This window comes from Dermacentor variabilis, chromosome 11 (genome assembly GCF_050947875.1).
Source record: "Dermacentor variabilis isolate Ectoservices chromosome 11, ASM5094787v1, whole genome shotgun sequence".
Classification (NCBI taxonomy): domain Eukaryota; kingdom Metazoa; phylum Arthropoda; class Arachnida; order Ixodida; family Ixodidae; genus Dermacentor; species Dermacentor variabilis.
Window position 1 is genome coordinate 47,484,599 of NC_134578.1, and position 25,169 is coordinate 47,509,767.

At 45.2% G+C, this 25,169-nt stretch overlaps 1 protein-coding gene across 2 annotated transcripts; it reads left to right on the forward strand.

The window, feature by feature from the left end:
- Positions 1–9,676: 9,676 nt before the first annotated feature.
- On the forward strand, positions 9,677–24,894 carry LOC142563551 (uncharacterized). 2 transcript variants are annotated; one of them, XM_075674124.1, is made up of 5 exons: positions 9,677–10,134; positions 13,228–13,368; positions 14,214–14,295; positions 14,853–14,948; positions 24,433–24,890. In XM_075674124.1, exons 1-5 carry the CDS (start codon positions 9,797–9,799, stop codon positions 24,484–24,486), a joined length of 711 nt encoding a protein of 236 aa, XP_075530239.1. In that variant the 5' UTR covers positions 9,677–9,796; the 3' UTR covers positions 24,487–24,890. The 2 variants fall into 2 exon arrangements, with proteins under 2 accessions (XP_075530239.1, XP_075530240.1); XM_075674125.1 differs by lacking the exon at positions 13,228–13,368 and having other exon boundaries at positions 24,433–24,894.
- Positions 24,895–25,169: the final 275 nt, after the last annotated feature.

The following is a 25,169-nucleotide window of genomic DNA, read 5'->3' on the forward strand; positions in this document are numbered from 1 at the left end:
AAGTGGAAGTGGGCCTAATATTTTCCTCTAGTGTCGCACTGTGTTGGTAATACTTAAGATATAATAATGCGTGACTATACATATTGCAACGAAGTCTCTTTATAAAGCTTTATTTTCTGACTTGCACGATATTCTCAGCGCTGCTGGATTGCCCTGTAATGACTTGTGGAAGACAGCGAGATGACATTCGGGTCTAAATATTACAGAAAAACGCAGTCCAAACTGATCGGTGCATGTGCCAGCCACCCCTTTCCAAAGTGCAGAACTTGTCATCCACGGCCACGCTATATCGGCGTGGTATAGAGGCTTACATATATGGTCTCTGTTTCTAGAGCGTAGATTCTGTTTGCGCTGTAATGCCCAACACATATCAGCAGATCAATAAATGGGGTGAGATGGTTCTTATTACGTTTGAGAACACGCTGACTTGAGATCACAATGTGGATCTCAGAAACAAAAATAAGGTTGCAGGAAAAAGTGCTAAAGAAATTAGAAGTGCCCGCCCTGTCCCGTAAACCTGTGTGTCTACTCTTTGTGTTGTGCTCTCGAGTCCGCGCATTCCCAGAATTATATGTTACGCCGACTTTGATGCCTCGAAATACTGATTTGAACGTGGCAAACAACACAAAGCCTATAGTTGCGGTTTTGATATGCCGGAGTTAAGTTTCAAGCTCTGAATAGTTGAAAAAGCCAACGACTAATTAGTCACTATGCTAATTAAAGGGAAGGTGAAGGGTTTTCCAGAAAAAAATGAGTGAAGAGCTATACGAAATGGGTTTCAACCTTCCGAATTCTAATATCGCATCGAAATTGAGCGAAAGAAAACGCAAACAGATTTTATTTCGACGAAAAGTGCAGCAGCAGACTCGGGGCAGCTCGCGTGCCTCGTTTCCGCCTGTGATTGGTCGGCCGTCTGATGACGTCAATAATGGCGTTCGTCCGGACCTACCGCTGCGGCTACACATGAAGCACAGCGCAAGGTGGTTCGGCACTGTTGTTTTGCTGAGACGGTAATGGTAAATTTCGAGAGCTTGCGTTTCTCTGAGGAGTTCGGCGTTGCTTCCTACATGTATAAGCCGATTGCGAGACGCCGGCCTCTCGAATAAGCAAAAGATGTTGGCAGCAAGCAGTACTTTCGACGCGAACGAAAGCAAAGTGTTAGCATCTCCTCGTGTTAGAAATGTTCTTTGGCGAGTATGTTTTTTGCAAAGCCGCATTCAGCGATCCAGTGAGTGGTACGTAAGCGGGGAAGCGATCGTCGGCATTTGTGCGCTACTCCAAAGCTGTCGGCAATCTACACAGACGGTTTACATGCGGGAATAGTTTTTAGCACGTGTAGTGACCTCCATGAGCGCGTCATCCGCACGCTACTCGTAACCGGAGCCCTAAAGGCGGCGAATTCCGTCGGCTACTTGAGACGGCCGGTTTCTCTCTGTGCGCGAAAGAAGAGGGAGCGCAGCTTCCTGGCGTGCGCCGGCTTTCAAACAGATGCAAATTTTACACTTGCACCGCGTTAGGTAGCTGTATGTAGGCTGTTTCACAACACACGTGCGAATAGAAAATTAACGGCGGTTTGCGACGAAACCTGCGTCAAGGGTGGAAGATAAACATGCACCTTCCGTTAAGCGTGCTAACACGAAGGAGCTAGCAGTAAATCAAAATCCAGGTTTGGACGAGTTCGTGTATACATAAGGTCTTCCAAGACCAGTTACCATCCGTCCCACGCACCCGTCTCGTCTTTGTGTGTACGTTGCCCCGACCTTCTTGCGCTGCGTTTAGAAAGCCTGCTAGCAGCAAGTCGTACTCTCACTCATTCACGCATTATTGATAAACTCTGGTAGTAATCGTCGTCACGGAAATGGTTAGAGCACAACACTGTTGTTCTTGAGCGCTTGAAATTCTTTCGAATCACAGCAGCCTTCCTGCTTAGCTGAAAGCTTCTTGTCTTACGGGAAGTAATGGAACATGGGAACGTCGTCGCGGTCGCTGTTCGTGCAACCATAGGCTGCACAAAACGCCGGCATGATCGGCCCACCACTTAAATTGATGCTGCGCACGTCAACTACGACTCTACATGCACACAAACAAAGGAATGAAGGGTCGAGCGAAGGAGATTATGACGGCACGCACGCAGAAACAATCACGGTCAAGCGCGGTCGCGGAGACTGCGAAGGAACGGAACACCAGTGATGACGTCACTACGCCGCGGTTTCCGGTCTCCGCTCGCATCGTCAGCGTCAGCAGCAGCTCGCGGCGCTCGACGGGTGGCGGAGCGACAGCGCAATTTTAACCGGCGATTACGTCGCTCCTAAGTGAAAAATCCCCTCCAAAATTTTACCTGCATGGTTTATAAGGTTCCTGCATTCGTATATGAGCGTCTTATGGAATTCGGCACTCTTCAGCTTCCCTTTCAGCTTTTACTCGCATGACATTTTATTGTTTCTTTTTGTACAAATATCTACATGGCCAGAAATTAATGTAGTCAATTTGTTCCAACTTTCCTTGATTTGTAAGTGTTTGGGCATCACAGAGTTAAAGGGAATACCGTCTGCCAAGCGTCATCGTCACGGAAGTTGTACCTATAAGCACAATGTGGCTGCTAGTCAGTAATGTACGGCCAGTTTTCTGCCACTCCTAATGAAATTATTGATATGCTTGCGCATGTTCTGAAACAATTTAGGCATACATGTTTTAAGCACATAGGCTGCTGGAAACGCTGAGGAATGAAAGGAACTACCTCCGTTCCTTTGTTTCCTTTCTCCATGGCTAAGTTGTTGCGACACTCTTATGCTCGTGCGCGCTTAAAATCCTCCTGAATTCCTCTTCTCGAATTTCACTCCCGCAGTCAAGCGCAGTGCCAGGCAAGCCCTCTGCGCACGGCACGCTTTTCATGCATGCGGTCGCGCCTGCTTGTTGTTTCGACAGTTTGAAGAGTTATTGTGCAATGGCCGGCTTAGTGACACCGTATTACGACGTTAGATTGCACGGAGCAGTATTTTCTTTTTCGGAATGGCTCGAAAGTAAGCGCTCTAAATAATGGGTATCGAGCAGGGGCTCAACAGCGCGCTCTTCACTGTCGCTGTGGCCACCTGTGGCCCAGCGAAGTAGGCAACCATCCAAGCGTTTGCGTTATAGGAAAAAAGAAAAAAAAATTACGAATGAAAGTCAAAACTTAACATATTATTCGGAAAGTGTATCAGACTCTTATCCATTCCACGATAAGTGCTTACGTCAATCTCACTGCGCGATACACATGCGATGCGCCTGCATGACGAGAGCGTTAGTTGAGTTAATACACGCGTTTGAACTGGTGGAAAACGAGCTCGCATGTTTAAAGTGGCACAGTAACTTGTTCAGTTACTTTCTGGAGGTTGCTTGCGCCTGCCCTCACCACCTCAAATATTGATAACTCTTTCCTGGATTCCCCGACCGTCATAGTCTAACCTCCTTGTAGCAAAACGTGGTATTACGAATTAAGTGCAACAACCCTTGAATTCACCATATATGTGCATGTACTTAAGGTCGTGCTTTGAAGAATTGAAATTGTCCTGCCAATGGGTATAGTTAACTAGAATTCGTCTCTACGAACAAACAACAAATGCACCACATATGGCGCCTTTCGCGTTGACACTCGTTAAACACGACAGTTCAAAACTCTAGCAAGGAATTCAGCGTCGAATACGCTATCGAGCAACAGTGGTAAGCAGCGGCTTATGTGCGTTCAATCTTGGTCGATTTTTATAGAAGAAGAAAACCTGATCCAGGGCCTCCTGCGTAACTGGCATTGGTGACCTGGGTTTAGCACTTACAAATCCAAACATTTTGTCTTGCTTCCTTGCTTCCTATACCATGGTGCGTACCCAGTACGGGGATTTGGCTAAGAAGCCAGTGGTTAAGCGGTAAACCTTTGTTGTTGAAAGGAGAGCAATATAGAAGGTAATAAATTTTCATCAATATTATTGCAAGTTTTTAAATTTATAAGTAATAGATCGGCAAACTTACGTAAATTGGAATTTGGAAAATGATCAGTAATAAATCAGTAAATTAAATATAAGTACTCTTCTTGTGTCAACAAGCAACTCACATACGGCCCTGCGTACCTTCCTGTAGCTAAAACCCAATTTAGTTGCCCCAAAGGAGAGAATGTTTGCAGTGTTTATAGCAATGCCTAATTTTCGGAATGCAATTTCCAAGTATTTCTTTTTTCTGGATAGCGAATCGGGCAGCAGGTTTATTTTATTGCCTGTCAATTAGCACAAGCAATTAGGCACTGGGGAGCACTTTCTTTTATTTTTTCATTTTTTCTAAGTTTGTGTACAAGCTCCGCTCAAAGTGCCTGTTATCAATTAGTTGCCAAATGTTCATTTAGAATGTCCGCCTTCACCCCTTTTGGTATGTTCTTGGGTGTACGTTTTCATCCATCCAGTGTGGGCAAGCCCCCTCGTGGGTACGAGGCACGTTTTGAGGCAAATGGCAACAACAACAAGAACAACTGTACAGGTGACTGCATAGTCAAGGAGGAGGAGGAGGAGGAGGAGGAGGAGGAGGAGGAGGAAAAACTTTATTTGCTCTAACTGGTTAGAAATTAGCGGTGGCAGATGTGGACGGCTGTCTTCAAGGTCTTCTTCCCCATCTGTGTAGGGTCGACGCCCCTATTCCAGGGGACCACTGAGTCAATCATAACAGCTGCTGACTCGATTGCGCTCTTCGAGGTCAGTGTTTTCCAGCACTGTGGCATCGGCACATTGGCTGAACTAGAATCCCGGACCGCCAATTTGTTGGTTGCGGTGCCAGTCTGTTAGCTAACAACAGTGCTGTTGTCTGCCCTTTTCTCACGTCCTGTTATTTTGCTGCTTCCGACAAGGACATAAGTTAACCAGCGGTGTTGAGCCACGTAATAAGACAAGTACTAAGATGTGACTCAGGCGTTTGTGCTTGTCTCTTTAATATTCGTCTTACTATACGTCTCAGTCGCCGCCGTCATGTACCAAGTAGCCTTCCAATACCCGATAATTTTTCGTGTGCACGACTGTGTAGTGGTTCAGTTACTGGAAGCAAGGTGCATGGCATCAGTGACTGACGTGTCACTCCCATCCGAGTGTCGTGATTGGCGAAAAATAGCATTTCAGCAGGCGTTACTAAAATTTCGTTCATTTAACGCATGTTTATGTATGTTTGCACATTTAACTATACTGCGTGACGTAACTTGCATGTCTTATGAAAGTTGCGTGCTAGTGAAAATGCGACAGGCGGGAGATGGAAATTCTCAAGACGATGAACAAAACGAGAACGAGGTGAAAGCTGGAGCCAACATGTCGACAAGTGGTCTTGTCTTTTTCAAGGTGACATATGCTTTCCTCGGCACAATATATATAGGCAGGGTTCTTCTAAGGGGGAGAGGAGGGAAGCATATGTCACCTTAAAAAAGAGAAGTCCACTTGTCGAAACGTTGGCTCCCGCGTTTACCTTGTTCTCGTTTTGCTAATCGCCATGTATATTGCTCGTATGTCCAAAGTTGACACGCTACATTGTTCATCCGAAACCGAATTTGTTATACAACGTGGCGTTTATTTATTAAATGGCGTAATGCACGTCAACAGCGTGGCCTTGATGATCAAAAACCGGTTTAATATAAATACATGCTCAATGCAGAGGCTTGCGAATCGCACAGTCTGAACGTTTCATTCCACAATCGATGTGCTGTCAACTCGACGGCACTTGACCGCTCGGAGACAAGGGTCCATAGAGATCCAGCAAGCGAACTCGCCGTTACCAGGTCCGTGGAGCCGAAGCTGTCCATCTCCAAGGAGACGAAGAAAGGCGCTTGCGCTGCCGAGCCGCCGGTCCAAACCGGGGCACCCTGCCGCCTGCCAGGCAACGATGCTCTCCAGGATGCTCTACGGCGCACTCATGAGCGTACTGATTGGCGTCGGCCTCGTCGTCGGATCGCACCTTTTTGGAACCCTCGCTGAAGAGCCGCACCGGTGCAAGTGATGAGCCACCTCTTCTACGACCAGCGGTTTTTGTTCGCCAGTCGGTCCCGTGGTCGCCTACCGTTGGGTGGAATGACACAGGGAGGCCGTCGTCTCGATCCCAGTTTCCCGAACATGCTTCCGTTTCCCGACTGACTGCGTAGACCTCGCTACGAAGCATTTTACTCGTCGGATCCCGGACTGGCTGAGGAAAGAAAATCGCAGCAGGCTGCTGGAGAAACGTTTGTTGGACCCGGGCCTCGAGCGGGGTATGCGCGTGCACTTTGTTGTGATTCTCGTCCTCAACTGCTTCTTCTTTTTGCACACTGCCAAATACTGCAGCTAACGCGTTATGCCAAAACAAAAGCGAAAACAAAGCAAACGTAGATCGTGCTTCTGTACTCTGAATTTGCACCAATAAAGAATAAAGAAAAAGAAAACTGACTCCGTCGAAGCTTGGCTTATGTCACCGTCAGTAGGTCGTTGACTTCGACACGCTTATCTCAATGCCCGTTTCCAACCATTAAATGCTCTTCTTCAGGGAGTTAACGTTGCTTTAGACGTTAAAACAGTGAAAACTTCTTTGTGACGCTTGCTAAGGCTTTGCTCAACTGCGCACGAGAACTTTTGTAAAGATACGAGGACTGCTTTGCGAAATGTGCTTATCAAGTAGCAGCATAAAGGAAGCTGGGTTCTTTTTGCATCGGACTTCCTTCCTGCGGTGGTGGCCTAATTATCGAATGCAACTGCTTCCTTGGGCGGTCTGCTGTGCTGATATGAATTCGTGAATGTAAGGAATGAACCGTTGAGAACACGCCCTGAGCCCTCAGAACACGTCTTTGTTGGTTACTTTGATGTCTAAGTGCTATTCGGCAGCTTCAGGTTGCACTTTCACGCGTTCGAAATATACATTCAAAAATCAATTTATGTGCTATAACTGACATAGCAAATGTCTTTTTTTTTCTTATGGTCAACAGCTACGGCATTATGCACCGTTCTTCAACATATGTTGCCTAACGAACTATGTAATCTTCAGTAACGGCCGGTAAATGAAAAGTAAGCAGCATCTTAATTACGTTTGCATGGTTTTGCTTGGATGAACTTCTCGAGGTGAGTGAGAATTCCAAAAACTGTAGATTTGGGTATTGCGCACGCTCTCAGTGAAGCATACACGAAAACGCATGCACGAACACACGTAGACTCACATTCGCTTACTTACATCATACGCACAAATTTGCACGTACTCGCACATACAAAAACACGTGCGCCCACGCGCATCAATACAAACGTAAAAAAAAGTCGCACAAGTAAACGCGCATACCGTGTAGAATCGTTTAATGGCCGCACTTCTTAAAGATAATTTTGTCGAGGTGCGGGCCTTACACGGGACCGAATCTTTGGCTGAGAATGGTGCCGGCCCAGCCGGAGACTAGTGCACACGCCGGATCTTGTGGATGGATGGATGGATGGATGTTATGAGCGTCCCCTTTGGAACGGGGTGGTGGGTTGCGCCACCAAGATCTTGTGCACACCCCGGATCTCGTCATCTAGTAGCAGCATGCGGAAGTAGGCAGTTCGCGAAAATTCGCCGATGCGCGCGCCCGGCATAGGGGCACCGAACGCGATCGCTTCTCTGTTGGAAATATTTTTTTTTTCAAAATTTTGGGCTGCCAAGTTGAGGTTGCATCCCATATACAGGTGTGGCTCCTACACGAGTCTATGCGTTACATGCGTGGACGAATACATACGTGCACGTACATTCATATAAACGCATGCACGTAGTACGTGCGTGCGTACACAAACAGAAATGATGCGTTTTCATGCCCCGATATTTTTTTTTGAGCTACACAGCTAGCTACAATAAACGTTATAAACCTTACATGCTAAATAGACAGCAGGCACGTGATGATGGTGATGATACTGACGACTGCAGGGTATTGTGACACATGCCGACTGCTGGGAATGCATTAAGAACTGAAAATTTTGGGGGCCTTCTATTCAACCTAGATCTGTGGAACTGGATGAAGAAAAAAAAACGAAATTAAGAGCAGTGAGGCTGGCATAAAAAGGAGTTGAGGATACAAGACAAGTAGAAAGGGATAGTAAATTGTGGCAAGCAACGTGTCACGTCACCCACCATGGTTGCTCAGTGGCTATGGTGTTGGGCTGCTGAGTACAAGGTCGCGGGATCGAATCCCGGCCACGGCGGCCGCATTTCGGTGGGGCGAAATGCGAAAACACCCGTGTACTTAGATTTAGGCGCACGTTAAAGAACACCAGGTGGTCAAAAATTTCCGGAGTCCTCCACTACGGCGTGCCTCATAATCAGAAAGTGGTTTTGGCACGTTAAACCCCATAATTTAAACGTGTCACGTCACCTGCCTTTCCAAAAAAAAAAAAAAGAAACGCGCTGGAGTTGTATATTAAGGGCAGAAACATATTACAGCAGGAGGTCCCAGAGTATAGAAAGAAAGTGACAGGCTGATCTCCCATAGATATATAAAAGTTATAGAAAGAAAGGAAACAGTTATAAAAGCGCGGACATTAAACAAGCATACGAATAACCCGATAAGTAGATAGCTACAACAAAAGTAACACCAATGCATTCAACAGCAGTAATCAAAGTACAGCTTATGAGCAACGATGCAAAGAATGAATATTATCCAAACAAATGCATATAATCCTGAATTAATTGTCTAGAAATACTTATAAGCTATAACAAATGCATAGTTAGCCACAAGAATATATATTTACTTGGCGAATTCTAATGAGTCGGTCAACTATACAACGCAATATTGCCTGCTGCGCGCGGAAGATGAATGATAATTATGGCGCAATTTCTGTACAGTATATAGCCAACAAATTTCATGTTTAGGTGCCAGAAAACAAGACTAAGTTTGTTATAATTAGTCATCATTGAAGGCATACAAATGCTTTCACGCTGGGAAAATTGAGTTCAACTGTCGTTAGTAAAGTGTTCGGAATTTCTGCATTCAGGGCTGAAATCATGCGTGATGAGTGTATATGCAACCATGGATAATGTCTGACAGAATAATTGTAGCAAAATAATGTTAGCCTTGATATAAAGATACTTACATGTCGAGTAAAACGGGCTGAAAGCCACCAATATGATGGCTGAACTCTGAAGGGGCGCTGTAGATGCTCAATGCACGTAAAATACGCGTTGACCCAAGATTACGTACATTAAGAAAGATAGCTATGATGATATAGACAAAAATACAAATATCCAGCAGCATAGGGTCGAAAGCTATTTTTTGCATTGCTCTTATTGTGAGTGCTAAATGAAAATCTATTTTTCACAAGTGGATGAACATGCGCCTGAAATTTTAGTTCACTATCTCGGATGATAGCAAAGATAGAGAGGGAAAGAGATTAAATGAATGACTTTCCCACTTGGCAATATTAATGACTATAACAATAATAAGTATAAGAATCCTGCCGCGGTAGCTGAACGGTTATGGCATTGCTGAACACAAGGACGAGGTGTGACTGAATGCAAAACAAAAAAAAAACGTTCCCGTATGGTAAAGTTCAAATTTATTACGCAGATCTCCACTGCGGCGTCCATCGCAAACTGCTGTGCAGTTTTACAACGTCAGGCCCCGCAATATAGTAATTGCACTCATGAACTGTGCTACCTTCCTGTACTGTGGGGCCTTGAGCGATGGACAACAAGACAGAAGTGAGACCTGTCACGCGCTGGCGCCAGCGACCGTTGAAGAAGAAGAAGAGGAGGTGGTCGTCCTGGCTGTTCGAGGCTCTGATGTTCAACCGCCGCCGGACTCCTCCACCGTCCTCAGACCATGGCCGAGCACCGGAACCTGAACGTGTGGCGTGCCACGCACGTGCTCATCTACGTCTGTTCCATCGGCACGTCGCTGGGTGCGCTGCTGAGCTACCGCAACATGAACTCGAGCCTGGAGACCACCATGGGCAAGTGCATGCTCTACACGCAGCCCTGGGTCGAGCTGAACGTCAAGACCGGCAACTGCCGCATCGACCTGGCGCGCACCGAGTGGGGCGGCGACGTGCTCTGCAACTTCGTGCTGTTCTCCATGCTCGCCTCGTTCGTGTACGGCATCGTCTCCGTCTGGTTCTTCATCATGTGCGCCTCCAGCCGAAACATGCCCGAGGACGACAGGTGAGTCACCTTGTTTGGCTTTGCCGCGGTCTTCTGGAATGAGTGTAATGTTAGGACTGGGTAAATAGGGAGATATGTATACTACCGTTTGCTACTTAAAGATGAGTGCAAATTGTCACACTTCGACAGAAGTGCGGACACGACGAATGGCGAGCGTTTGTGTTGTCAGTACTTCTCAACGTGTGTAAATTTTCGCCCTTATTCTGATGGTTATGTTTCACCAACTAGCCCATCAAGAAGTACTCCTACAATACTGTTGGTTGAAAACCTTCGCGAAGGTGACTTAAGTGTTCATACGTGCAGCAAGTTGTTCGATAACAGATGAGCGGCCGCTGCGACAAACGTTCCAGCACGAGAGTTTTTAGTTGGGTTAGTTCGGAGCATACTTTAAATAACGAAAGTAGATAAAAAAAACCGGTACGAGAAAGGGAGTTATTTTCGTTCCGAAACTTTTTACCCATCTGAATTTACAATCTCCTGTGCTTGAACGCTGCCTGAAAGCGAGTTGCGCTCTGATGCCGGGCCCATGTCTAAATGATTTTGAATAACGAATAGAATATTGTCCCATTCGATTCGGTCCACGAATCGATAAGTCACTATTAAATATCCAAATACATTTTGAATAGTTTTCGAATACACGGTCAAACATGAAATTGAAGCAAAAATGCCACATCTTTCATCCCATCTACAGCGGACAGAAGGTAATCGAGCATGCCGCATCGTTCAGACTTCCAAACTTTGCCGGCTACAGACGATCATTCGGAATAAAATGTTCTTTAGACGTAGATTTGTGCAGTGAGTATTGTTTATTACTACTTAGAGGTACATCACCTGTTTCCTCTCATCGGAATTATTATGAATACGTTCCGTTGCGAGATACTTGACACATACTTGACGCGACGACTGTTGAAATAAGAAACAAGAACAGTGCTTTTTTTTTCTCTGGCAGCGCGGCAGACGGCAGACGGCACAAATCGAAAACGCAGAGGAGTTTTTGATTTGATCGCGGATGTATACACATATAATTTGGCTGCCAAATCTGCCTTTCGAAACTCTATTGATAATGCATTTGCGCGTGTGCTGCTATATATAAGAGCCACGAGTTCGCGATCGATGAAGTTTCTAATGTTTCCTTTGTCCTTTTCATAAAGTATACTTTACAATCTATATTTTAATGACGGGAAATTTGTAATGTTGTGTCTGCCATAGTTTAAAAATTGTTGATGTTAATGTTGAGAAGGCGGTACATTATTCGCAAGCTATACGAAAAACATTTCACATTGGACTCGATTCCTTTTTCGCTCTATTCGATTCGTATTGGATTCGGTCTCAAAAAGTAATAGTCGCACAGCCCTACTCATTATAAATGCAGTAGAATTTCACTATAGTGAAGTTCATGGGGCCAGGAAAAATTCTTACCGTTCGAGTGTCCTCGCCACCGCAGTAGTTCATCGTTTTTAATTTCTGTAACTATGATATGGTTTTCCTAAGCACTGCTGGTTGATTTTCCCCGAAAGGAGGGACATATTTAACTTTGTTGAAACGTAGATTACACATACTTGGTTATGTCCTTGCGTTTTATCGTCTGAGCGTCGACTTCGTAAGCCAGCTTCTGCATGTCGATAAGAGACAAAACCTTCCGCTTTTATATGAAAGACAGTCGGTTTGTACAATCCAACGTTGAGACATGTACTTAAGCACTGAAAGCTGCACAAATACGGTTTCTATTGCCCAAGGGTATGATACCGCGCAAGATGCAGGCCAAAACAGAGGGATGGACAGCCATCATTACACGTGTGGACTGCAAAGTATGTTGACCACCCTGATCAAAATTCAAGGCAGCCAGTCTACACGCTAATTCTTGTAGTTGCTGAAACTATACTGTGAAACCACGGCGAGTGAGATTATTGTTTAATACGTCATCGTTAGGATGGAATGGTTTTCCGTGCTTCCTTTCCTCCTTTTGTTTTTTATTCATTGGTAGGGCTATTCACGTTACTGACTACTATACCCGCCTTCACTCTCTAAGTGCAAGAGCACATGGAAGCCTAAGGAGGGTATTTGGGACAGGCGTTTATCTTCACTATACCCCTTAGTTTGCCAAACGCGGGTTCGCAATGAAGACGATCTATCGCAAAACTGCTGATGCACCATACGGCAGTCATATAGCGCATCACACGTTCATAATTTTTGCCTAAAACTTCGGTTCATTGCGTTATATCAAAGAACGCGCAAGCGCTATCATTATTTTGTCTTTTGCGACCATCTATGGAGAGGCCTCGCCCACGTGACCGAACTGCGGCACCCGACCGCCTCCGCGAGTAAAGAAACAGTCCCGCCCAAAAGTCTGCCCCAGTTCGAGGCGCGGGTGGTCATGTTCTCAGTCGGTGGGGTCACCGGCCGTCCGGCTAATGACGTCAGTCTAGAGTGCGCACCCATCGGTGGAGGCTCGTGTGCCTCCGCCTTTGGGGGCAAATTTCCCTGCCTTCTAAAGTGGCACCGGAATATAGTTACCGAATACTCGTTCTTGCTTTTCGGGGTTCTGCCACAAATGGTACATTAACGACATTATTACCGTCAACACCATCGTCACATTCAACATCATTAGTATAATTTTTGTGCACTCTAGGTCGAAGGTCTCTCCCAGCGAGCTTCAGTTGCTTCTGTTGACTGCAGTTCACTGGAACCCCATGCTGTGTTGACTCCATTATGTGCTTGCGAAATTTCCAATTTCATGACACCTCTCCCTCTCCCGTCGTCGACTACATTTCCCTTCTGTCACTATTTTTCTAAGTGGCAGATAGCTTTTTGGCAATCTGTGAAACAGTGGTGTTTCTTTCTCGGATTCATTGCATTGAAGTAGCATCGTGGGAAACACCTACAATTCAGTGCCTCTACAACAAACACCTCTACAACGAAATAACCTGTATAACGAAGGACTAATTCTGTCCCAGTCCTTTTGTGAGCTGTGCGGTGCGTGGGCCTTTGGAACAAAGTGACCTTTATAACGAATAACTTCGGAGGCCCTAAGCACTTCGTTATAAAGAGGTTTAACTATGTTTACGTTACAACAGCTTGGTCGATTTCTCGCAGTATCGTGCACGTGTGGAAGATAGTGCCACCGGCCACGGCTCTGAGCACGGTGCTCACGCTGCTCACGTTCATCATGGCCTGGCTGGTGACCAGTGGCGTGAACACCTTCTTCTACGAGCTCGAGCTGCGCGTGCTGAGGAAGTGAGCACCGATAAGGGTGGAATGTTTCTGTTTGGGAAAAAGAAAACTTTGGCCTGATAACTGTGCTTCGGGCACTCATAAGGTCGCTTGATTGAAAATAGTGTTTTACTATGCTCGCCGTGTTTAGGTAGTCGGAAGAAAACAGGCCGCGGTAATAAACGTTAGAGGGCGCGGGATCAAATCCCGGCCTCGGTGGCCGCTCTTCGATGGGGGCGAAATGTAGAAGCGCCCGCGTACTGTGTATTGAGTTGAAGAACCCCAGCACGTTGAAGAATCTCATATGGTCAAAATTATTCCGGCGTTCCCCTCTACGGCGTGCCTCAATCATATCTTGGCTTTCGCACGTGAAACCCCAGAATTGAATTTCTTTAGAGACGATTTCATGTGGCATGAGGGTTCTCGGCAAAAGTGTAGAAAAAGATCAGCACTATACAAATAATTGTTGACTTTGAACCAACACATAGGTAGAACAAGAGCTTTGCAGTTAGAGTAGTGTGCGCTCTAGTTTTCGTCTCAGTGCCTCGCAAGAAGACAGCGCCAGCAATGCAGCGCACGTCTGCATTCTCTAAGTTCTGTTATTCTGTAAACTGTGGTAAGTTCGCGATTCTCCTTCGAGCCGGCAGTTTCCGATGTTCTTGCGCTGAAATCATCAAGAAGAAGGTCTCATCGAGACGACTCTTAACACGAGGAAAAACGCAGAAATTTGGGAGTAAAACTATGCAATGGGACAGGAATCGCTTTTTAACACCGATTCTGTTTTGTTTCCTATTGACGCAGTGCGTACACAGTCACAATTCTCTCCTATATAATGAAATTTGTTTTTGTTTACTAATTGCAATTACCAGTTGCACCACCCGTGCCGGCGGACCTGCAGCGTGGGAAAACGACAGCGTGGCTACTCTCTACAACGAGAGGCTCACCACGCAGGTGCGTAACGACCAGGAAGCAGCCATGACAGCACTAAGTAGCGCTTCTGAAGAGGCTCTTTGGTGACCCTTTCGTCTACGACTTCAATTGAATTTTGTAGCTGAAAATACCACGCCTATTCAAGAGGTTCTGGACTACTTCACATAAGTCATCGGCAAATATTTTCTTTTCGTAGAGAAAGTGGTTATTTCAGCTGGTTGCTATGGCGCGTTTTATGCCGCCGGCTGCGAAAACTTACAGGACATGGCGTTCGTTTAAAAAAAAATATCCGTGAAGCCTGCGCACATAGTTTCGATATTAAAGTTATCTGTACTACTTTTTGCGGCTTACGCTGGGACCTGTTAAATTACAAGCGCCGTATGTCTTAAAGGAGCGCAAATTCGCATTTACCGTTGAACCTGCGTTCCGGATACTTTATTGCTTTATTTTTCATCTACTTACAACGTCATTAAACGTGACAAAGCACCACTTTGACTGTCTGCTGCACAGCAAAGTTTCAAACTGTGTATAGCCGTTAAAATACCAACGTATTCTCTAAATTTTTCATTTCACCTTAGATCTTCGCGTGGCTCATTGTGCTGTGCTGGGTGATGGCCACTCTGTCGCTCGTCTGCCGCTGCATGACGGCTGCCGACTTCGGCACTAACGGAGAGGTGAGAACTAAACACTCTCTTTGGCGTCAGGAAATACAATTATTCTGTTATGATTTGCGGTTTGCTTCTTAGATAAGAGGTTGGCGTTTGAACAAAACTGCAATAGGGTACATGGCGTGATTTGCAGCGCGAAGCACTGCATGAAGTGCTGAAAGAAAATAACCAAACGGTTAGCGAAAGCAGCACAAACACGAGCGCTTAGACCGACTCGCCTTAATCGCTGTTCCTACCCAATGCGAGAATGTGGTTATACATTTTTCACATGTGACGAGAAGTACATCTTGAATACTCACTGAGTAATGGAGCACTTGCCACTCCTTAACGCTGGAATCATGTTTGACTCTTGAAACTTGACAGGCATGTACGAGGGCAAACTGAGTAACACATAGCAAGAGTTACGACGAAATAATGGTGCGGGTAACTTAAAGATACAAGGAAAAGGAGGTTTGTGAGTTAGCAAACGGCGGTAGCTGATATTCAGGTTGACATTAACAAGACGTCGAGTGAGGCAGGCCGTGTAATGTATTGAGCAGGTGAGCGGTGATCCGTTATGGTAATAGAATGGGTACCAAGGAAACAGAAACGCGGTGATTTACGGCGTAGGTCCCGAGTGCGTGATGAAATTAGGAAATTTACAGGGATCGGCTCATGCAAAAGCGGAGTGGATGAAGAACGGTGGAAGGGGCTTTAATAATGTAGTGGAGATACTATAGGCAGCTGCTGATGATGAGAAGTTTGACTTATATTTCAATCCGATAGTGTAGATTTATGGCTCCTCTGCAAAACGCGTCAACTTTGCGAAACACAAGAACCCCGGAGATGTCGATGGCAGCTGCAGTGCTAAAAGCGCCATCATGTGACGCTATCTTCAGCCAACACACCTTAGAAAGTGATTTGGGCGGCGACGTTGTTCTTGCAGAGAAAAAAAATTACTCGGAATGCCTTTGTAGCGGTGGACGGGTCGAACATGGCTGGTGATGTGTATTCTTTGGGCTCTATAATTGACAGCACGTGATATCGCTACAAGCGCTGCCGCGTACGTGGGTGTCTCCTGTGTCTCCTTGTTCAACGTACTGAAATACGTTAAGGGGTAGGTTCTAATGTCTCTTTTATGAGAGCTCGCGCACCGATTGATGAATTAAGCTAGCGCAGCTTGTGCTCGGAGTGAGCGCACTCAATTCTAGTATATTAAACGAGAGAATATCCCCCGCAGGGGCGTCTGCGTCAGCAGTTGTTTGGTGTGTTGCGAGACCACGTACCCGAGCATACGAGCGTTGGACCCTCCCACGTCTAATCGTGCGTTGCTTAGCCGTGTCCGGGGAAAGGTGGATCTTGGGGGTTGAGGCGAATAGAAGGGATGCCTTCATTCACAAACAGTTTTTGTCTCCGTATTTCTTCACTTAGAGAAAGCGTATGACACCACATGGCGCTTCGCTATTATTGGAGACCTTTCCGCTAGTGGTGTCCGTGACAATATATTGACTACTATGAAAGTTACCTTTCAAGCCTTAACATTCATGTAAGGGTGGACCATGTCTTGTCGAGGTCTTTCACCCAGGAAACCAGTGTTCCGCAAGGCGGTGTGCCAAGCTGTAGACTGTTTATCATAAAAAAATTATTCGCGCATGCCTGTCCCACAAGCAATGTCCTATTCTGTATATGTAGATGATGGTGCACGTTGGATTTAAATTGTGAAACCTTGCTATCTGCGAACGATATCTCCAGCATGCCTTAAATAAAGTGGCAAAATGGGCTGATGAAAACAGTCTTAGGTTGAGCCCACAGAAAAGTACTTGCGTCTGTTTCATTAGTAATAGAGGAGTGGTGCCGGATCCTACTATTGAGCTCTCTTGTAGCACATTACCTGTAAACGCCGAGCACAAGTTTCTCGGCATCATATTGGGTTCCAAATTCACATGCATTCCATATGTGAAATACTTGAAGGCTCAGTACCCTGAAACAATAACCTTATTAAAGTTTCTATCGCGTATAACATCGGGCAGTGACACAGAAAATGCTTTTTGAACTTTTATAGGTGCCTTGTCGGCTCAGGTCTTGACTCCGCCTCGAGGCCGAGGCCTTCAGGACAAGCCCCGTGTAAAGACTTTATGTTTAAGCAAACGTGTGGGCACTCCAGCTTCAGAAATCATAGAAGTTTTACTTATTTCCTGAATATAGATTCAAACCGTGAACATCCTTCCTATTTCGCCAGAAATGATACCACATATGCCACACTTTTTCATAACAGATGCATCGCAAAGCAGCCCTTTTGAGTACTCCCAAAAATGGGTACTCCACTACTTGAACATCGCCTAATGGCTAATGGCTTAATGACACCGTGGTAGTGCCAGCTGGTAGCGTGTGACACAGCCTTTATCAGTCACAAAACATAGGCCAGATGCAAACATTAAAATGCACTTCTTAGAATTAGAGTCAAAGTACTCGTGCTCTTAATTTTACACGGACGCATCAAAGTCACATGCTGGCGTGTCTTATGCGGCACTCGGTCTGTCCTTCTTGAAATCCTATGTACTGCACTACGAAACAAGCATGCATCTTTGCGGTAGATGACTATGCAACAATCGGCGGGGAAACACATTCCTAGACGGAAACTTCAAAAGGCTGTAATATCACCGATTCTTTAAGCTTTGTTAAAGCTTTAGTGTTGTGGCAAAAACATAAAATCCCTTTGCTTACCAACCTCTATTCACTGGTTTTCAATGTTATGAATCTAAACAACAAGTCATAATAAGCTGGGTATCTGGCTGTAGAGACATCGCGAGTAATATGCTGGTAGACCAATTGGCCACATAAATTGCATTGCAAGCTAATCATTCTGCCGCTGCGGTCCTAACCACAGATCCGAAACCTTCTTTTCCAAAAAAGAAAACTGCGAAGCCACTGTCAACGCTTATGGGACGCTGAAACAAATAATATACTTCACTTGATTAAGCCATAGTTAAGTTTATGGCCCTGCACAACGAAAAGACGACAAATTGATGTCATACCCTCACAATAGGACCTACATTGATGTTCGTCTCACAATAAGACACACATATGGCACACACAGTTTTTTACGGAGTAGTGGCAAGCCACCAACCTGCGGTAGATGTGCTGAGAGGCTGACCGTGCTCCACGTCCTCTTGGAGCGCCGGGAAGCCGAAACAGAGAAAGAAACATTTTCCTATAGCATACCGCTATCATGTCTCTATTAATCTTATTATGTTTCTTGGTGAAGAACCGCTTTTTAGCACCAATGCATTCTTAGGTTTCTTGAACGATGCCGTCCTACAAGGTATTAGCCCAATAAATTCATAGCGCATCCTGTTTCCAGAGGATGCCGCTCTGACAGTAGTTCTGTCAGGCCCTTGTGCAAGGGCTTGCACAAAATGCAGGCCCTTGTGTTTCAAGGGATATGTTTAGGCAGTAGTGCTTCTCGTCAATTTTTGCATCTGACATATTTTGGATGTGCTATAATTTTTTGGCAATGCATTTTTCATGTTCATCGCACACGTCAATGGTCATTGCCATATTCTCATTACAGGTAAATTTTAGGCATTTTACAGCGATTATTTTTGAGACGCTTTACAGCCACAATTTTTCAGAATTCATCGCTCCACTGCGAACTCACTAACACTGCATGGCATTGCGCTCTTTGGCCGTACCTGGCTATTATGCCGTTGAAGAACCCATTGAACTAGAGGAAATGAATTTAAAGATGGGTCTTCTGCTAAAGGTGTCGCCAGGCATTCCTCTTCTTCTTTGATTTCAGTCTTTTTGCTGGTCGTATTACAGTTATTTTAGAAAAGGTGCGCTGATGGGACAGCTTTGCGGCATTGGTTGACTCTACTGGCTTTATTGCGACGTCAATAGTCTTGTTTTCAGTTTCTTAAAGGCTTGCTTCTGCATATGCGGGACAACACTGGACCGAACGCCAATGTAGTATTTCCTGGCGCATAACTCGAATATGGCTCTGGTAACAGGATTTCGGCTAAACGACTGTGGCCTCATTAGATTACCGCTTGAGTTGCATATTTAACGCTTGTGCCTTCAAGTGAATAAAGAAATAGGTATTTAACTAATTGAACATAAAATTTTTTCGTTAAAATATTGTGAACACTTTCAGCAAATCTACCTGTACAGGCAGCATTGTGCTAGTTGCCACAATAAAAAATTATCGTAAATAAAAGAAATTAAAAAGACCAGGTGGTATACAAGCTACCACTCACGAGGAAAAAACTTATGTGTCCTGCGTTCAAAACCAAAAATTTCGACCGATTTCAAGGCGAGAATCAAGACTCCAACACTGTCGCAAAATAAAGACAATAGTACAAGTTCTCAGCGGACTGGAGAGTTACAATATGGTTACATTATGGTTACAGTTAAATATGTAAATACAGGTAGCTGTATTTACATATTTCACTTGCCCTCCTGTTTTGTTTTCGGGAGTAACTGGTCTATTCCTGAAGAATACTCAATTGACAGAAGACTTAGGATGAATATTCTATAACAGTGAAAGTTGTGCAACACGCAATCCCGTAACAAGACAAACAAAAAAAAAAAATTCGCCCGATTTGATAGAATGCAAACTGCAGTTGTTCTCCGCATTCTATTCGCCACCTTTAACGTTAAAACGGCACAAATAGATCGACAATCTCCGCAGCAATTCTTGCTGTGGAGATTATCCACCAAGTGAGTCTGCAATAGGTTTGATGTGCGTCACACCGATACGCGAAATGCTTCTTTATCAATGCAAATACATTATTTTTTATTGCGATATAAATTATATGGACACGTCATGCGCATTTTATCCGTCGGCGTTGCCGTGAGCTTCCGTACGATGTCCAAAGCGATAAAATCCTCGCTGCGTGCTGTATGCTGCATGTGCGAGTGAAAGCGTGCGAGGGTGAGCCAGCGCTCACGGCTCAATCTCGCGCACGCAAGGGAGGAAAGTGGGGAGGAAGCGCGTCGTCTTTCGTCGCGCGAGGCTTCGGGTGGAGGGTAGGGAGGGGACGTGCGTTCTACTCCAGGCCGCCCGGGCGGCCGCGCGCGCCCGTTCAGGCCGCGGCTTAGATCGCCTTGATGCAAGACGCCGCGCGTAGGTGAATTCGCGCGCTGCTGCTGCCGCGGTTCCTCGCTTCTACGTTTTGACAGCGAGTTTTCACGGTCATAGAGTGAGATGCGTTCATGTTTGCTTGTCCGCGCGTGGCACCATGCTTTTTTATTTAGTTAGTATGCTTATTTTGAGAAATTTTACGGCCTATAAAACTACGATCCTTACTTTGTATAGCTGTCACTAATTTGCAGCGCAGTCGATGTTTCGCTTTTCGGGCGAAACGGTGACTTCGTTTTGTGCATCGCTCTGTGCAGTACTGTTTATTTTAGTTTGAAAGTAAGTTATACGCTATTTATTGTACTTGAAATTTTTTTGCTCGGTTCATTTTTGTTTTGTGTAATCGTATTACACTATTATCATATAATCTGCTGCAGAAAGGGCTTTTGCTAATGTACATTCCGGCTGTTGTGCGCGTATGTCCATAACGATGCTCGTTGTTGTATACCGTCAGTCAACATATACGTGAAATTAGATTCAAACTACAAACACAAAAAGTTTGTGCGGATTAACAAATACGGCAGCGAAAAATCGGGAGAGGAAACTGGAGAGGAAACACAAAGGGCAGTGCACAGCTATTTGAGGCCCAGGCACCTTACCTGAGAAAGAAACGCAAGATCAGGTATTCGCAGTAGTCTGAAGCATGTCTGCCTTAGCAATAGGCTAGACGCAACTTATCTCATCGTGATGGAATGTGAAGACATTCACTAACGGGAACAGTTTGGAACATCCGCCTTCCAGACGCTCAGGGATTCGAAGTGGTTGGAAGCGCCCATTGCTCAGGGGTCGAGATAAGCAAGTCACACTTTAGAGTATTGGTGGGAAAAAAGCAGGGAAGAGATCGATAGAATCGAATTTTCACATGCACAGGCAATTGTACAGTTTAGAAATATGGCTTTAATGAAGAGAGAAAAAGTAAAGTAGAGATAGGCAATATAGCAGACTGCAATAGATATAGTGAAACGTGGTTGGATCAAGTATGCTAGGCGAGTATTTTTCGCCGCCCTGTACTAAAGGGTACGTCATTTCCAAAATGCATACCTTCTAATCTGTGAAATATAAAATTCATAAATATTCCTTGGAAACAACACCGAAAGGTGGAGTAAGACACACTCACTTTTAAGTTAGCCTTTTATAGTATACATCCGCACTTTATTAACATCTAGATGGACTACGCAAGAAAACTTGGAAACGGACAAACTGAGAAGCTAATGAATGTTTTCAGATTAGAATGATTATTTGAGGAGAGGTCTTGTGGTTGATTTTGCCTTCTTTATGACCTTGTTCGGAAGGACTTGCTCGAAGAAGGTATCCCCTTTAGCACCCGTTACAATCAATCAATCAATCAATCAATCAATCAATCAATCAATCAATCAATCAATCAATCAATCAATCAATCAATCAATCAATCAATCAATCAATCAATCAATCAATCAATCAATCTTTTTTCAAGCTCAATAAATGGATACATACTAGCTGAACCGATAGTCTACATTGGCTAGTGACCGGTCCAGTGGAAAATTATATCAAACAGATCAGCAGTGCGAAAAAAAAACAAAAGAATAAAACTTTAAATAATAATAGACTTCCGAGTGTATGAGACTGATTAACGAAACTTTTTCGCGAAACAAATTTTTTTCCCGTAAGACTTCACGATACGTTCGCAAAATTGTAGGACGAGCTGGAAACCCTCAAAAGGACTGCCAACCAATTTTTATGGCAACCACTTTTTTAGTGCAGCGTGGACTTTACCGGTCAAAGTGTCTAACATTAAATGGTATTGCGAAAACGCCACAGAACGTTTCTTTTTCCAAATTTTTTTTTATCTGCAGTGGGGATGTAAACGTTCACTGGAAGCATGCTGTGAACAGTGACAGGAGAGCGCAATAGCGATTATACACCGGCATAGGTTGTAGTCAGACGACACGTGCCGGCTTAGCTGTGAGAAGGTAATATATTCATTATCAAGCCGGTGTTCCAGCGATTCATGTTTTCCAAAGAGTTAAATTATTTCTACAAATAATAGCTACGTGTTTTTGCGGTTTCCTCTCCAAGTGTTTTGGTCATTAACTAGTAAAGAGCGTTTTTCAGCCAAGCTGAGTTGAGTTCTCGAAAGCGAAACTACCTTTTTACACGTCGTACGCAGTTCGGCGTGTTGCCGTAGCGGCGCGTCTACTAATATTGTAGTGCCGGTGTTTATTTGCGGCACAAATAGTCGACAGCATCTTGTATCTCACAGGAAGACCACACAACTCTGGATACTTACCTGAAAACTCACGCGCGTACAACAGCATGTGCGCCGTCACGGATTGTGGGTCACGTGGGCTGCTCGTTAGCGCTGACTTTGTTGGTAATACGCATGGAATATTAAAGTGCAAGTGTCTTATAATATACGAACTGCAATTTTGAGCAATAAGTATGCTGTACTTAATAGCAGCCGACTTGCGTATAGTAATATCATATACTACATCCGTAGCACCAATGTTTCACCGCCAGGCTGGTATATTTACTGTTTTTTGAGACATTCATTGGCAATTTAATATTGTAATTCCTCCTTAATTCCTACAACAGTTTTTCACTGTAACTCATGCTCATTTAATTTCCATCGACGTCTCACAACACATTCTGGCCGGTTGTTTGTCCCTTTAAACGTTACGAAAAAAATCGGGAGAGTTGGCAGGTATGAAGATGTCTGTCTGAAAATAAAAAAAGCAAAAAGGACCCAATTACTGCTGACGTCATGGTGGCAGCAGGTCATGTGCTCGGCGAGATCGGTGCATTCACTGCACCGCGCAACAGTTACTAAAGAGCAGTTACTCGCAAATTGTCTGCACTGACGAAGCGCCTCCTGCGTAATATCTGGCCCTCTCAACCGTGCTAGCAGCAGACCACCGTGCACACCGGCGGCGAAGTGGTCACCTACCTGGGCGGGCTCGTGTCCTCGCTCTACCGGGCCGGCAGGCAGCCCGCGATCACAGCGGCTCATTTGGCCGCCAGGCCGCACCCCACGCAGGAGCGGCGAAACGCGGTGTGAGTGAAGGCCATGCTCGCCGAAGGGATAGCATTCTTCAAAGCGCACCGGAGACGTTTTGCCTGGTCAAACACCCAGTGTGCTACTGCAGATGACGAGGGTGATGCACGACATGATGCGCTCCCAGTACACGCGAGAACTAACCATACACAAGTGGCGACAGAAGCAACAATTAATTGCAAGGGCACCGAATAATAGGCACATTGAGCAATTTGGGTCAATGTTCTGGATGAAGATCAAGAGCGCCTTTGTTGCACGCGAAGCAGCGGCAATGGTACGATGTCCAAGAACATGGTGCAGCTCGGAAAGTAAACTACTACGTAACGTTAAAGCTGATAGACAACAGCCGTTTTCGCTGTAAAGTGTGTGTAGACGCACAAAGCATGGCGTATGTCGTCGCATACTTTGCACACAGGAGCTGTCCTGCTCTCAGTGCTACGCATGCCTGTAGGTTTGCTGTTACACGTGGCCTTTATCTCACGAGCGCTGATTTACTCCGGTTGTCGGACCTGCAAGTTACATATAAATCGTCGAACCCGTTGTACGTAGGAGTTGCCCTGATCATATTGTACGCATGGCTGGACCAGCTGGTGTACCTAGCATAAAACTCTTAATGGCAGCATGAGCTCCGGTTTCTCTTTGATAGTCGGTAAGGCTTCATATTGTAATCAAAGCATTAAGAAAAAGATCAAGAGCGCCGTTTTTTGCAACGTTTTTGTGGTTAAGGAGAGGGGTGATTGACACTTTTCTTGGGCAATGTGTCATCCTTTCCTAACAGACCCGTTGAAAACTGGCTGTCAAACGGAAGCGGCTTGTCTGCGCTGGTATTCACTGTTAGAATTTTGTAGTGCTTAGCTATATTTATGAGTTTACGTGTTCGAACAGCAGATCTCATTATACCCTGTTTTGTGGGAAGATACGCCCGCACTTTGGTCAGCGTTGAATGAATGTTTAGATCCATTTTCGCTTTTGTCAACCTTGCCTCTAAATCAGCGACAGCTCCCCTACCTGTCACCACTATATACCTAAACACCACGTACCCCCCCCTCATCCTTGCCCCCTCCTTTTCCTCCCCCTTTTTGAGTAATTTGTCTTATTTCGCACACAGGCTAATTTTCCACCTCCTTCCCCACTGATAGTTGGGGAGAGTGAGCTTTGCGAAACATAGAAACGCTGTTAGCAGAGACGTTGCTGCCCTGATAAGACAAATCGCCGTGTCGAAGCGTCGGTTTCAGCGACATTCCTTGACCTAACACTGTTATTTAATAAACAAAAATGCGATACATAAAGTACCGGCGAGCTTCTTTTTTAATAGTATTCTTTAAATTTCGCTTTTCCAGGTGACAACAGAGGAAGTGGCAGCGGACTCGTTCTTCACTTGTCCCAGCGCGTAGAAGAAGCTGCCAACTTTTCCCATCTTGTAGCAATATCGACATATTTTCGATTGTACATTGTGATTCCTGCTTTTTCCTGAACTAGGCGTATTCGGTTTTCGTCGCGAATGTATTATACAACGATGCATCAACTTAATTACAAGAATGCTTGCTCACCCGCCACTCAGATGGTGCCATTGTGTATTGCTGTGTGAAGTTTCTGAGCTAAAAAAATCGTTTTATTGTCGCTGCCCCAGAATAAAAACGGGATATTTGCCAGGTTAAAATGAAAAGCTGCGGCCGTGTACAGTAGCGCGCAGTAGGAACAGCAACGCGCTGCCCGCGGTTGAAGGGGCTCCAAGACTGCATGGTGCCGCAGAAATACGAACAATTGGAGAACAGAAAATTTCGGCGAAACCTGACTGACGATGACTGTCGCCGGTAATGCGTTTAGCATTGAATCAATATAGAGACACAACGTACTGCCACCTTCGAAACCAACTATTCATGAGGCATGTACTACAGCGGGGCTCCTTTCGTGCTTCCTTAAGAACACTCTGCTACAACTATAGCGCCGCCGCCACGACATCTGCACGTGGCCTCCGAAATGCATGGCGCCTGTGATAGATAGATGGATATTCTTTATTAAAAGAATAATCAGAGTAATCGCTAATCGTCCGGGCCCCTAGTCCAGGGCTCCACTG

Coding starts and splice junctions, on each gene's coding strand:
- LOC142563551 (XM_075674124.1), top strand. CDS start 9,797: ATGGCCGAGCACCGGAACCTGAACGTGTGGCGTGCCACGCACGTGCTC. Junction 13,369..14,213: donor GAGCTGCGCGTGCTGAGGAA/GTGAGCACCGAT, acceptor TGCAATTACCAG/TTGCACCACCCGTGCCGGCG. Junction 14,949..24,432: donor ACTTCGGCACTAACGGAGAG/GTGAGAACTAAA, acceptor TCGCTTTTCCAG/GTGACAACAGAGGAAGTGGC.